This window comes from Haematobia irritans, chromosome 1, assembly GCF_050003625.1.
Source record: "Haematobia irritans isolate KBUSLIRL chromosome 1, ASM5000362v1, whole genome shotgun sequence".
NCBI classification, from domain to species: Eukaryota; Metazoa; Arthropoda; class Insecta; order Diptera; family Muscidae; genus Haematobia; species Haematobia irritans.
In genome coordinates, this window is record NC_134397.1 from 49319345 (window position 1) to 49335477 (window position 16133).

General features: G+C 31.8%; 2 protein-coding genes across 2 annotated transcripts in view; both read left to right on the forward strand.

Annotated features, from left to right (window-relative positions):
* The window catches only part of LOC142220864 (sodium-coupled monocarboxylate transporter 2-like), a 14683-nt gene extending 2810 nt beyond the window's left edge, over positions 1 to 11873 (forward strand). Inside the window, exons 2-11 of the mRNA XM_075290243.1 lie at positions 853 to 1117; positions 5067 to 5226; positions 5575 to 5692; positions 5769 to 5836; positions 6685 to 6836; positions 6901 to 7041; positions 10425 to 10533; positions 10603 to 10977; positions 11044 to 11201; positions 11433 to 11873. Coding sequence (XP_075146358.1) covers positions 853 to 1117; positions 5067 to 5226; positions 5575 to 5692; positions 5769 to 5836; positions 6685 to 6836; positions 6901 to 7041; positions 10425 to 10533; positions 10603 to 10977; positions 11044 to 11201; positions 11433 to 11748 — 1862 coding nt within the window. The 3' untranslated portion in view covers positions 11749 to 11873. The remainder of the gene's footprint in view (positions 1 to 852; positions 1118 to 5066; positions 5227 to 5574; positions 5693 to 5768; positions 5837 to 6684; positions 6837 to 6900; positions 7042 to 10424; positions 10534 to 10602; positions 10978 to 11043; positions 11202 to 11432) is intronic.
* LOC142220874 (V-type proton ATPase catalytic subunit A) overlaps positions 1 to 16133 on the forward strand; it is a 108369-nt gene that overhangs the window by 67055 nt on the left and 25181 nt on the right. The window lies entirely within an intron of this gene.

Below are 16133 nucleotides of genomic sequence, written 5' to 3' on the forward strand. Positions count from 1 at the left end.
TGCCTCTGGCGGCGGCGGCAGCTTGACGTCTAAGCCGATATAAATTTTTCCATTCGGTGGCGCACAATTGTCCACTATAAAATCAATTTGATGTTGTCAAAATTTCAATGAGATTAATTGTACAACCAATCTTACAATCAATAAATCAATATTCCTGATTAATTGGCGGCTAAATTTGAGACTAGATGAGAGATTCGGCGGCGGCATCGACTCGCAAAACCTGGACGGCGACGGCTAAATTCGGCGTCTTCATTCTCTGGTCGAGGAGGTTTTGCTGGGCATCCGTACAATATTCGCTACTTCCCATACATCTTTGCTAAAACGTCATGACTTTCACCACTTCAATGGGCGTGAGATGAAAACAAAAACTAAACTCTAAATTTGCTCATAAATATGCCAGGATGTTTTAGATAAGACAATAAATTATATTAACAAATATAATAAACACAGTAAACCCACACCACACCAATGGCAAATACCGCCAATGATAATGATTATATGGACATGGGGCCAGACATACAGATGTCTATCTCATCTCGTTCACATATGAGAATATATGTATATGAGGAACATTGTTCATCTTCCACAGACTCTATGATAAGATTTAAATTTTTATTATAAGACAAAAACCCAAGTTCATCTTAATTTTCTTAGTTACTTTGCAATCCAAGAAAATTTCCAACATTTATTCCTCAGAAAACGTTTAACCGTTAATCGCAATAGATAGATGTAGGCGATAAGTCCGAAAAAAAACAAATCTGGGAAATGTAAACCGATAGTCTTCCATCTGAAATTTCTTATGACTAAGTGAAATATTTTAATAATATTTAATAATTTATAACTGAGTAATAGAAAAACAAAACCGTACCAAAACAATGGCAAGTTCTGCATTATCGATGGCAAGCTCAACTGCAGCTTCAACTATAGCTGAAAATGCTGCGAAACATTTCACCTTTGGTACTATTGATTATATTGTGTTCGTGTGTATGCTATTAACATCAGCTGGTATTGGTGTCTATTTTGGATTCTTTTCAAAATCGAAAAACACCACCGATGAATATTTGATGGGCAGTAAAAAAATGAAAACAATCCCTATAGCAATTTCGCTAATAGCCAGGTAAGTAATGTCAAAATCTATTTGGGGACTTGGCATGTTTTTATACCCACCATTATAGGCCGGGTTTGTAGTAATTTTGCCATACTGTTTGTAAAACACCGATGCAACAAAGTGAAGTGCAATATATATATATATATATATATATATATATATATATATATATATATATATATATATATATATATATATATATATATATATATATATATATAATATATATATATATATATATATATATATATATATATATATATATATATATATATATATATATATATATATATATATATATATATATATATATATATATATATATATATATATATATATATATATATATATATATATATATATATATATATATATATATATATATATAATATATATATATATATATATATAATATATATATATATATATATATATATATATATATATTATTTTAATTATTTTAATATTATTGTTCAAAGCCAAAAATTTCGGAAATAATATCAAATTTTAGAATCAGTTTAGATTTGTTACTTTTGGCACGAATTATGGCCTTGTAAAAGCAAGGCCGTATTCAGGGGGGGGATGAGGGGATCAAAATTTCCTATAGAAATAAAATTTTTACAAAATTTTCAATTGAAATAAAATTTTGACAAAATATTCTATAAAAATAAAATCTTGCAAAAATTCTATATAGAAATAAAATTTTGACAACATTTTCTACCGAAATAAAAAATCGATAATATAGAATCGCATTCTTTTATCGACTAAAACATTCTTGAAGTTCAATAAAATCCTGTTTTTGACTATGTCTTTTACAAAATCGAGATTTTCTTCCCACATGAACATGTCTGTTTTGCCATACTTGTAAAAGACTACTCGCAAATAACACTGAAAAAAAGGCATGCCCGGTTCCAAAGATTTTGTCTTTACTTTAAAAATTTTGGTATTGATTCCGAGCCAAAGAAGCGGAGAATACAAGTAAGGATATTTTTAGGACAAAATTCCCTTTTAAATGTGGGTTTTGTGTACTTGCTTCTAGGAAGCAAATTTTGATTTTTCACTTTTTCAGCTTTTTTTCTTCATATGCAATCAAAGCCATTTAAAAACGAGTTAACGACAACTTTATTTTCCAAATTAAGACTCGACTTCCATTAGAAATTATGCTATGTTTCATGTAAAAAACGTCTTTAAAATAAAGTGTTGAATAACGTGTCCTATATTTGAACGATTTTTTGCTTTGTAGTCAAGATGCAAAAAGAAAACAAATTTAAAGACAATTTCATTAAATTTAAAGAATTTTTCTAAATTATTGAAGTCAAGTTGGCCTTAGCCCAAACATTTTTTCTTTCATGTTATGATACCCATTTTTAACAGAAATCACTTAATTATAAGGACAGTACGACTTCATTGAAAAGTTTATCGACTTGTGGACAAGGAAAAAAACTTTATAATAGAGAAATGCGTCTTCTATGCTAAGCAAAATTTGCATTCGTATTCTAAAGACATGAAATCTTTGACCTCACGACAATATTTTTCTCAGTGAAGGTTGATAGAGACTTTCTTAAAATATTAAAATATTTTGTCAAAGCTATTGTACCATAAATCTGATATGGATTCAAAAATGTCTACACAAAAGGTACTAAATCATTCGCGGGGGTACTACGGTACTGACCGGGGTGAAAAAGTTTTGAAAAAAGTACTATAGTACTGCATTTTCCATCCCTGGAGTTACTACGTGTTCATCCGAACGTTCATTTTCAACAATGAAGAGATTAAAGACGTATCTTAGAAATTCGACTAGCGAGAGTAGACTCAAAGGATTGGCATTAATGTCGGTTCATCGCCGAATAAATGTGCCGACTGAAGAAGTCATTGATTTATTTGCTGCCCAAAAAGCCCGTTGGCTCAATTTAATATTATAAAAATATTGTATACATACCTATGCATAAATAAAATTTTCTACACATGAGATTATATGAATATTTTTTTTAAGTTTTTTTATTGTGATTTGGGGTATTCTTTTGAAAAGTCTAGCGACGTTTGCATTAAATTCACAAAAGCACTTATAATTGAAATAAGAAATAGACTCCCTTCAAATATTAAAATACTAGCATATTAGGTTACGTTATACAAGATGACACCAAATCCGTAGAAAGGAAAAATGGTGTCCACTTAAACCATGTTGGTATATAAAGATAGCGGGGGAAAAACGTCCGTGACGATGTTATCCATGCAGCGCGCCCCTTTCCTAGCCAACACATCTGCCTCCTCATTGCCCCTTACTCCATAATGTCCAGGTACCCAGCACATAGTTATATTATGCTGTTCAGCGAGAACTCTGAGTTCTCTACGACAGCGGCTGACTACCTTCGAAGTTATGTTCGTATTATCCAAAGCCTTCATTGCTGCCTTACTGTCCATGAAGAAGCAGATATCGCTTCTGAATATCGGACCCATCAACAGGAGCTTCGCAGCTTGGGCAATAGCAAACACCTGCGCCTGAAAGATGCTGCTTTCGCTGTCCAACCCTTATGACTCCCTGATTTCTAGCTCCTCGCAGTAGATACCACTGTCCATACCTTCAACCATTTTCGATCCATACGTATAAATGTTCAGTTCTCCAAAAAGTATACGCTTTTCTTCCCAGTCGTCTATACACCTGCATATCAGGAGGACAGCCGAGTGGGCAAATTCCCATTAAAACCTCTAAACCTGCAGGGATGGTTTCATCCCCCAGCGTCCCGACCAGCTTTTGGCCCGCATACCGTGCCGCATAGGCCTTCTTTTGACGAACTGGAGTATTTCCCAGCCAGCTTAATCTGGAGTCTAAGATAACTCGCAAGTACTAGGCCGATCTGGAGAGTCTCAATCTCGTCTCTTGAAATTGTGGATACCGGTGGTTTTTCTTGCTCTAGTGAGAAGCACTAACTCCATCTACTTTGGGTTAACGCCCAAACCACAGTTCCATGTCCAGACGGATAGAACCTACAAAGACTCACACATTATATCTGATATTGTGTCTAGGAATTTTCCTAACACCATTAGAGCAATATCGTCCGCATACGCCACTATCTTTATCTATTGGCGTGAAGAAAAAAAATAGTAATAATATTAATATTTCCTAATTTAATGTCGAAAAATTTATTTTCTTCTCTGAAAAAATATATTTTCGAATTAAAAATTCATTACTGATCAAAGTGAATTGAATGAAAGTAAAATAAGCATCAAAAATTATAGAGCTATAAACATGGATAGAGGTTAACAATTTCATAAAATTTAAAATACTTCAAATCAAAGAAATACCCAAAAGTTATAACATATTTTTGGATCATTTTGCCCCTCGGGAGTTGGCATCGCTAGAAAAAAATCTAACAAATTGAAATCCGGAGATTTTACCGGACACTGTGTCGTAGAAATTTAGCGAAGAACCTCCTTTTTAAGCCATTATTGGTTGACGCCTACTGAGTCTTATGGTACAGAGCCCTTGATAATTTTGCGAAAAAGCCGATGGACAGTATTGAATCCCTAGGCATTTCAGCCGCAGGCGATGGAAATTCCAACACGACTCACAATGCGTCAACCAACCAATTAATTAAAAAGGAGGTTCCTTGCTTCATTTCTACCGCGCAATTGCCATAAAAATCTCCAGATCTCAATCAGTTGGACTTATGAGCCTGGGGAATTTTGTAGAGTAAGGTTTGCATTAAAAATACTAAATTCTAAATAATCTAAAGACGACACTTCTGGCTAAAATAGCACAGACCAACTTTAATGTAGCGTGTTATTTGTCGGCCCATTGGAGGCCGTAATTCGTAGCCAAATTCGAACAAATCTAAGCTGATTCTAAAATTTGATGTTATTTTCGATTATAATTACAATTACTATAACTTGATCCTATAGAACTATATATATGTGCAACGTGTCTCACACAATTGGCACTTCACTTTTGTCATTTCAGTCAACTATCTGGCATATCTATAATGTCTGTGCCAGCGGAGAGTTATTCATTTGGATTCGCTTATATCTATATGGTAATTTCGGTTATCTTCATAATTCCAATACTCAACTATATTATTATACCTGTGCTCTACAAAAATAACATCTCGAATTGCTATGAGGTATGTATATAATATTATGTTGTCTATTGTTATGGGTCTTCTCAGGCAGATGATTAGTTGTCGGAATACATTCAGACGCAGAAAATAAAGCTACAGAGTGGCGAAGCCGATTTTAACCGGCTCCCACGATTTTTGGCTAGTCGACCCCTGCACTTTTTGTACACAACTGATTACAGAAAATTACATCTAACTGTCATACACAAAAATAACAGTTTTCTAATAAAACAAGCATTTTTCTCTATAAGGCAACTCTAACCGAAATGTGTATGACAGTTTGATATACTTGATCGTTATTTTATTAATACTGTAAAGGTCACCTAATTCTGCTCATTTTACTTTCCTTTACAGTATCTGCAAAAACGTTTTGATAAACGTACCAGAAAATTTGTCACTGCCTCGTTTGTGTTGAATGCATGCCTCATGTTACCCGTTTACATTTTTATACCAGCTTTGGCCTTTTCGCAAGGTAAAATGGAAATAAATTTTTAATTCAAAATTGTATTTTGGAATTGGACAGGATTAAAATTCATTTTCATTTACAGTGACGGGCATAAATATCCATTTGATCAATACGATAGTTTGCTCGATATGTATGTTTTATACAATGTTGGTAAGTAAATTAAAAATGATGTGTCCAAAATTTTGAGACATTGGAAATTGGACTTGCTTACTTACATTTCTTATGAGAAGTCCAAAATCCACAACAGAATACCATGACGTTTAGTGGCGTGGAGACCAATTAAATCACGGTTGCCACAATTGGAAAAATTCTACCAATAAGGATGATTTTTTACTATTTGGTACATTGGTAGAATTCTTGATGTTTTGGTAGATTTTGCAAAGTGGTACTTAAATGAAATTTTAAAAATTTTTTTATGGAAATAAAATTTTGGCAAAATTTTCTATAGAAATAAAATTTTTAAAAATTTTCTATATGTTAGAAATAAAATTTTGACAAAATTTTCTATAGAAATGAAATGTTGACAAAATTTTCTATAGAAACAAAATTTAGACAAAATATTCTTTTTTCTCCCAATTTTGGTAGATTATTTTTGGTTCGAGTGACAATCGTGATTAAAATCTATTAAAATTCCTCGGGGAAAAATGTGTCATCAAGTGTTCTGGTTTACGAATTCGCAAAACGCAAAAATTTTCTGAACCACTACAATATATAATACGAAATTTTCACAAACAGTTCATATCGATAAGGAATTCAATTTGTAAAAATGGCATGTCTAAACACATATCGGTTGACGAGATATTGGCAAATCAAAATTTTGCGTTTTGCGAATTCGTAAACCAGAACAGAGGGGAGTATTCGTAATATTTCAAACTCACCACTATGCATTGATGTTGTCTTGTCACGTGGCAATTAATTTAAAATGATAAATAACATGAAATTACCTATTTCTATATTTTAAAGAAATATGGAACTTAGAAACTTTTTAATACTTTTAGGGTGGCATTAAAGCCGTTGTCTGGACTGATGTCGTTCAAGCTGGTATTATGATTTCTTCGGTAGTTTTAGTGGGAGTTCTTGGAACACTTAAAGTTGGCGGTTTATCACAAGTATTTGAAAATGCTGCCGAGGGAGGTCGTCTTGATATGTAGTAAGTACTATATCTTTTGGGCTTTTTGAAGTATATTTCTTATAATTTGTTTAACTCAAAACAGTTATGGTTTGGATCCACGTGTAAGATCTACAGTTATAGGACTTTTTAGTGGTGGCGTAGCAATGTGGACAGGTCACATTGGCTTGCATCAAAGTTGTGTTCAACGTATTGTATCCTTGCCAACTATGGAAAATGCTAGAAGGTAAGTTAAAAAAAAATTATGGAGATTTTCACATTTTTACAAAGTAGGTTTCTTGAAATGGGTAAACTTTGGCCAGAGAATGAAGCCACCGATTCGCGTCGCTCATTCTATCCACCGCAGGCGATTTTTAGCCAGTCGACACCTTCCTTCGCCGAATATGTCTACTCAAATTTAGCCACCAATCAATTAAAAATATTTATTTTAATCAGAAAAATGTGTGTCTTACCAAAAATTTGAACCTTCGGGCCACAACCATTCAATATCAAGTTGCTATAATTACATTGCCTCCGGTACTGAGGCATATATCAAAGATATGGGTCAGGAAATAAGCACATTTTATGTGCTTTTTATATGGCAGACTTCTCGTAACTAGACCATTCCGATAAGCGTAGTGCTCTTGTCAACCTTTATCGTCTAGAGGATATCCTCCACGATTGCCACTCGAGCCAAAGAAAATCTACCAAAATTTTCAAAAGAGTTTACCAAACAATAAAAAATTATTCTGCAAAATTTTATTTTTAGAAAATTATGGCAAATTTTTCCAACTTTATTTCTATAGAAAATTGTGTCCATACTTTACTTTTATAGAAAATTTTGTCAAAATTTTATTTCTATAGAAAATATTGTCCATACTTTACTTCTATAGAAAATTTTGTCAAAATTTTATTTCTATAGAAGATTTGGCCAAAATTTTATTTCTATAGAAAATTTCGTAAAAATTTTATTTCTATAGAAAATTTTGTCAAAATTTTATTTCTATAGAAAATTTCGTCAAAATTTTATTTCTATAGAATATTTCCAAACTTTTATTTCTATAGAAAATTTTGCCAAAATTTTATTTCTATAGAAAATTTCGTCAAAATTTTATTTCTATAGAAAATTTCAACAAAATTTTATTTCTATGGAAAATTTTGTCAAAATTTTATTTCTGTAGAAAATGTTGTCAAAATTTTATTTCTGTAGAAAAAATGTTGTCAAAATTTTATTTCTATAGAAAATTTTGTCAATTTTTTTTCTATAGAAAATTTTGTCAAATTTTTATTTCTATAGAGCCACCGTGGTGCAATGGTTAGCATGCCCGCCTTGCATACACAAGGTCGTGGATTCGATTCCTGCTTCGACCGAAAACCAAAAAGTTTTTCAGCGGTGGATTACCCCACCTCAGTAATGCTGGTGACATTTCTGAGGGTTTCAGCTTCTCTATTTGGTTTCACTGCAATGTGGAACGCCGTTCGGACTCGGCTATAAAAAGGAGGTCCCTTGTCATTGAGCTTAACATGGAATCAGCGTTGCCAGAATTGTTTCACAAAAAACCGCTAGATTTGTCCAAAAAACTAGCCAAAAAAAGCTAAAAAATTTTAAAAAATAGCTAGAAAAAAAGCTAAAATTTTTTGTATCAAAAGTCACATTTTTGATTGAAATTTAACAAACTTAAAGGCTTTATTTCACTTAAAATGCATATTATTTTAATTGTATTCATGTTAATTCAATTTCTGTGAGACTGTAAGAAAATTTAAGTCATATTAGCTCTGTTTGCGTACTCGATACATTTTGATTACTATCACAAACATTTTTCCCAGTAAACTTGCAACTGCCAGCTGGTTAATCATCAACAAGTCCAATGTGCGATATATTGCATAATGTCACATAGAACTGCATTAGAAAATATCAATATATTTCGTTTTAACTGAATTAATGATAAATTCGTGAACGTGAACACTTCTCCTAATTTTACCCAAGAGAATAAAACCCATTCTAACTGTCTTGCAAGTTTATATTGAATAACTTTTATTCGAAAATTTCCCATACAAACCTATTGTCCAATTTTCGTAAATGTAAATCCATTCCATTAATATATAGCAGATTTGTTTTGATCCTATCACTACGAATTTTTTCATAGCATTTTTTGATGTTAAAAAAATAATACCACATTCAAAACTATATTTCCTTAATTATTTCTATATTCGGTTCCAAAGATTTTGTACACTAATGATTTTGGTATTGATTCCGAGTCAAATTTGAATTTAAATATTCGTTTTTTTCAGCTTTTTCTTCATGAGCTATCACAGTGCTTTAAAAACGTGCTAACGACAACTTAAATTTCCAAATTCAGACTCGACTTTAAGTAGAAATTATTCTATGTATACGTTTTTAAAATAAAATGTTGAAAAACCTCTTCTATTTTTTAACGCTATTTTGGTTTGTGGTCAAGATACAAAAACTCCATAAATTTAAAGACTATTTCATTAATTTTAAGAATTTTTTAGAATTGACCCTAGCCTTCTTTCATGAAAAGATACCCATTTTTAAGTTGAATCACTTAACTATAAGGACAAAAAGAATTTATCGGCTATTGGACAAGGAAAACAGTTTATATAAGAGAAATTCACAAATGCTATTATAACCAAAATTCGCGTTCGTATTTTAAGGAAATGAAATCTTTGGCCTCACCACAATATTTTTTCAATGTACAAAGCAATTCACATCTACTATTTTAATTTAGTAATATCATAATAACTTTAGAATATTACAATAACATAAAAAGGATAAACGAGTCAAATGCTAATATTCCTAATAATTTACTGACAGTTTATATAAGGAATTGAAATATGTGGAAAACCTTATTCTGGCAGCAAGGCTTAGATAAAAACGAAGTTTTATCCATATTTCAATAGGAACATGTCGAAAATAAAAAAGCCAAAAATAGCTAAAAGGGTCATGAAAAAAAGCCAGAAAAAAAGCTAAAAGCTAAATGCATTTTTTTCCCGCTAAACGTCTTCAAAAAAAGCCAAATCTAGCGGGAAAAAAGCTAAATTGGCAACGCTGCATGGAATCGAGCAGCACTCAGTGATAAGAGAGAAGTTCACCAATGTGGTATCAAAATGGACTGAATAGTCTAAGTGAGCCTGATACATCGGACTGCCACCTAACCTAACCTAACCTATTTCTATAGAAAATTTCGTCAAAATCTTTTTTCTCTAGAAAATGTTGTCAAAATTTTATTTCTATAGATAATTTTGTCCATACTTTACTTCTATAGAAAATTTTGTCAAAATTTTATTTCTATAGAAAATTTCGTCAAAATCGTTTTTCTCTAGAAAATGTTGTCAAAATTTTATTTCTATAGAAATTTTTATCCATACTTTACTTCTATAGAAAATGTTGTCAAAATTTTATTTCTATAGAAAATTTTGTCAAAATTTTCTCGAATTTTTATTTCTATAGAAAATTTTGTCAAATTTTTTACCATTCTACCAAACAGTAAAAAATTTACCATTTTTTGTAGAATTCTACCAATTGTGGCAATCGTGTATGGGAGACTCATTTTAGTATTCAGATAATAAAACATTTTTTTAATTATTTGTATTTTTTCTCTCCAACAGTGCATTAGTAATCGTTTGTATTGGAGTTCTAATTATAATGGGATTTAATTCGTTCACGGGAATTGTAATGTTCGCCCGTTATGCAGGATGTGATCCAATTTTGGCTGGAGTAAGTTTAAAGAATCCAAAACTTGTTTTCCTTACACTAACCAAAAAAATGTATAACTTTGCTCCATAGATTGTAGAAAAAGCTGATAAGATGATGCCTTTCTTCGTTCAAGATGTCGTGGGTCATTTGAAGGGAATGCCTGGAGTTTTCATATCATGCGTTTTTAGTGCAGCTCTTAGTACAATGTCGGCAAATTTGAACTCATTAGCCGGTGTGGTTTATTTTGATTACATCAAACCCTTCATTCGTCACACAGATGCTCGGGCGAATGCAATTATGAAAGTATTTGTTGTGGTTATGGGTACTTATTGTATCGTCGGTGGATTAATAGTTCAAAAATTTAATTCAATTCTGCAAACGATAATAACGATAACAAGTATAAATACTGGAGCTGTGGTAGGAGTGTTTCTCTTGGGCATGTTAGTGCCCCGGGTCAATGGAAAAGTACGTTTTTTGCGAAGGGGCCCGAAAATATTTTGATAATTTGAAATTTGACTCATTTTATTCCAGGTGGCATTCACTTCTTTGGGTATCAGTATAATCACAATGATATGGCTTATTGGACATGCACAGATGCTTTTTAAATCGGGAGCAATAAGATACAGTCCCTTGCCTACCACTTTGGAAAGATGTGAAGACTACAATTTCTATACATTAATCGAAAATCGGTATGTATGTTAACTACACTAAGAACAATAATTCCAAATTCTCTTACCCCAAGAATGGTATACAATAAATTTTCCTGGAAACATTAGCTCTTAGGGAATATGTACCTCTGCGTGTAATATGATCTTCCCGAGAATGTTTCAAAGGAATAATGTTCACAATAATGTTCACGGGTATCGAACGCTTATTCTGCAAGCAATTAACTAATATAAATATAATTTCTATAATTTCAGGAACACTTCCATATCTACCATGATGACATCTCAGATAGACGCTCCTTTGGTAACCACTGCCGTCGGTAGTAATCGTCCGTTTTCGATTTTTGAAATCTCATTTTACTGGTACAAAATAATTGGCAGTATCATCATTTGGGTAACAGCCATCCCCCTTAGCTACATCTGGAAACCTAAAGAAGATGATAAATATGATCCAAAATTATATTCACCGTTTATCAGTCGAATATTCAATTTTGGACCAAAAGAAATGGAAAGTTTTCCGCTGCAAAGGGAAAACGGAAATACCAAAGTTGAAATGGAAGAGAAAAGTTAAAAGGCTACAATATGCCAAGTCAATAGTTAAGATTCTCAATACATATAAGTAAAGTAGTAAATTGTTTGGAACTTAGTTATAATTGTTAAAAAAAATTAATAATAAATTGAATATTTGTAGTCAAATTTCTTCAATTGTTATCATTATTATAATGATACTGGCAGTCATTGGCGGAGCTAGGAAATTTTTTGGGGAAATTTCCCAAGACATAAAATTGGGTATCCTAACATGAAAGATTTTTTTTGACTAAGGTTAAATTGGCTTTAATTATTCTTAAAAAATTCTTTAATTTAACGAACTCTCCTTTAAGTTTGTTAACTTTTTATATCTTTACTACAAAAAAGCATTACAAATAGAATATGATTCTCAATGCTTTATTTAAAGACGTCTTTACTTGAAACATGCCATCATTTTTACTTGTAATCGAGTCTGAATTCGGTAACACCTTTTTAATGGACTCAAGAAAACGCTGAAAAAAAAACGAATGAATTAAAATTTGTTTCCTACAATCAACTCAAAGAGTTTCAAAAGAGAATTTTGTCCTAAATATGGCCTTACCAGAGAATGAAGCCGACCCATTTTTGTCGGCGACGGCTGACACTAATTATTTGCTTCCGGCGGCTTCACGGCTAAGCCGATATAAATTTGTCTATTCCGCGGCGCACAATTATCCATTATAAAATCAATTTGATTTTAAGAATGAGGCCGACCAATTTTTGTCGGCGGCCGCTGAATCAATTTGATGTCATCCAAACAGAGAATGAAGCCGACTCATTTTGTCGCGGCGGCTTGACGGCTAAGCCGATATAAATTTGTCCATTCGGTGGCGGACAATTATCCATTATAAAATCAATTAGAAGTTATTCGAATGGTAATGAGATTAGTTGTACAACCAATCTTACAATCAAATTTACATTTCGTTAAAATTTTCTGAGCTAAATTTTTGCAAAACTGTTATAGCAGTTTGAAATTGATTGATTGTGGGTCGAAGGTTCAACATTTTGGTAAAAATACGGCAATTATAATTACATTTTTCTGATTTAAATCGATATTTTTGATTAATTGGCGGTTAATTTGAGTCGAGATGAGTCGACATATTCAGCGGCTGCGTTGATTGGCAAAAAAAAGTCTGCGGCGACGGAAATCAGCGGCGCGACTCGGCGGCTTCATTCTCTACATCCAAATAGTAATGTAATTAATTGTACAACCAAACTACAATCAAATTTACATTTTATTCAAATTTTCGGAGCTAAATTTTTGCAAAATTATTATAGCATTTTGATACTGATCAATTGCGGGTGGAAAGTTAAAAATTTTTGGCAAAAAAAATACAACAATTATTAATAAAATTTTCTGATTTAAATAATTTTTTTGATTAATAGGCTGAGTCTGAGTCGAGATGAGTCGATAATTCAGTGGCGGTGTCGACTCGAAAAAGCTGGACGGGGCGGCTAAAATTGGCCGCGCGACTCGACGGCTTCATTCTCCGGTCCGTACTTCAATTCTAGAGAAAAGAGAAAATCTTTGGAACCGGACATATTTTTTCCGTTTGTAATCTCTCAAAATGTTAACACCTTTTTGTTTTCAAATTAGGTTACCTGCAGAGTAGATGCACGACCGTTTCCAAATCTTCTTTGCCCCCACATAGTCAACTATTATCCCATATAGAAACCTGACCTGTACACTGAAAAAATATTGTCGTGAGGTCAAAGATTTCATGTCCTTAAAATACGAATGCATGAATAAATTTTTCTTAGCGTAAAAGACGCATTTCTCTAATATAAAGTTTTTTTCTTTGTCCAAAAATTTGATAATCTTTTCAATGATTTTCATGCACACAAAAAATATCAATTAATTTGATTGTTAATAGAATTAAAATTATTTTTAAATTTGAGCTAACAACGTAATTTGTAAATACAATTACGATTTTAGTCACTTTAGCAACCAATTTTGTTATATCAACAAACATATTGTTATATCAACAAAAATTTTGTTGAATTTAAAAAATGTCTGTAACAACAATTTAGTGTTAGCTCAAAAATTATAATATTATTTTCTGTGTGTTGTCCTTATAATTAAGTGCTTTAATTTAAACATAGGTATCATATCATGAAAGAAAAAAATTTTGGGCTAAAGTCAACTTGGCTTAATAATTCAAAAAAATGAATGAAATTATCTTTAAATTTGTTGTCTTTTCGCATCTTGACTACAAAGCAAAAAATCTTTCAAAATTAAGACATGTTTTTAAATACTTTATTTTAAAGATGTTTTTTACTTGAAACATAACATATTTTTTACTGGAAGTCGTGTCTGAATTTGGAAAATAAAGTTGTCGTTAACTTGTTTTTAAAGGACTTTGATAGCAAATGAAGAAAAAAAAGCTGAAAAAAAGAAAAATTAAAATTAGCTTCCTAGAGTCAAGTACACAAACCCCAAATTTAAAAGAGTATGTTATTGTGTCTCGGAATCAATACCAAAATTATTAAAGTAAAGACAAAATCTTTGGAACTGGGCATGCTTTTTTCAGTGTAGGTAGCGGTTTTACGTGGCTGGAAGGAAGCTCTAGTGGCTCTGAATTTTGACCTCTATTACCACCTGTGTCCTACGCTCCCCATGTGCCACAATTGGTGTAATTCTACCAAAAAATGTTTGGTAGATTGGTACACTCATAGAAAAAAGTCTGCTAAAAACAGCAGTCGATGTCTGTTGTTATATTTTTGTACATCAGGGCCAAATGAACAACAATTTATAAAATTTTCAGGTTATAAATTTTTCCCCAAAGCATATTTAAGAACCAAAAGTAGTTTTTGGTATATTTTTGCACAGTAATATACTTACAAGCTCCTAAATACGATCAGCAAACATTTTGTTTGCTGTTATGCCTCAATTCGATAAATATTCAGATTTTTGTTCAAATACTATAGATATTCATAAAATATTGGTTTAATTATGTTAGGATAGCTCCTAAGTTGACATTTTTATTTGTTTTAGACAAAATAAAACATGTTTTAGTGTAATCGAGCTTCAAAAATAACAGAAATTGTTTGCTATTTCAGCAAACAGTGACTGCTGTCCCTTTTTCAGCAGACTTTCTGCTGTTTTAGCAGACTTTTCTGCTGTCCCTACTAACAAATTTCTTTGGGTATATGATTGTTGATGTTTTGGTAGATTTTGCAAAATATTCCTCTCCAACTAAGAGATACTTCACAAATTTTCTATAGAAATAAATGTTAACAAAATTTCTATGGAAATAAAATGTTGACAACATTTTTTATAGAAATATAATTTTCAGAAAATTTTCTATAGAAATAAAATTTTTCGAAAATTTTCTATAGAAATAAAATTTTGAGAAAATTTTCTATAGGAAAAGAATTTTGACAAAATTTTCTAAAGAAATAAAAATGTTCAAAAACGAATAAGATATTTTTGTTTGGTAGGTTATTCGTAAAATGTTCTCCAAATTTTGGTAGATTATTTTTGGCTCTAGTGGCAACCGTGATTGGCAGCCAGTTACCCATTTTGTCCCACGTAGGCATCTTGTGTACACGCAAAAAATAATTCTTTCCTACCGCGATTTGAAACCAAATTTTTCGGGAATTTTCTGTCTAATTGCATCTTCCCTCATATATATCTCACTCCCACTTGGTTCATTTAATTCTCAACACTTCTTTCTGTAATACAAACAATGTAACTCTTATTGTCATCAACAGAAAATTATCTCTATAGCCATCAACGCACAATCAATTAAGCAGTTCTATTTATAGACCACGTTGTTGGGCATACACAAGCCGATGTAAAGAATATGTATTTAAAGAAAACAATCGGTTCATTCCTTATAAACTATGTACCAAATATAATTTTTGGAAATAGAATATTCCAAAAATTTTTGCTGAATTTCGATAAGATGTTCGGCATTACATACCACTATGATTTTGGAAGAAAAATTATTTTTATTATTTCAAAACAAAAAAAACTTTGTTACCAATTTTTGTTTTTGGTGGTAAAAGTTTCAACTTATTGAAGAAATTAAAAAAAAAAAACTGTGACAAAAGAACACCATTTGTGGTTCTAAACTTTATACATAAATAGTCAAGCCCATTAAACAGAAAGTAGCTAGGCTCGTCTGCTTTTCTGATGGCTAAAAGCTCAACTTGGGAAACACTGTAGTTATCGTTATGTTTAAGGAAAGGATTTAAAAACAGCAGACAAAGTTTGCTGTTTTAGCAAATTTGTCTTATTATTTGTTTATTATACCCTGCGCCACACTGTGGAACAGGGTATTATAAGTTAGTGCATATGTTTGCAACACCCAGAAGGAGACGGGATAGACACATGGTGTCTGTGGCAAAAATGCTCAGGGTGGGCTCCTGAGTCGATATAGCCAT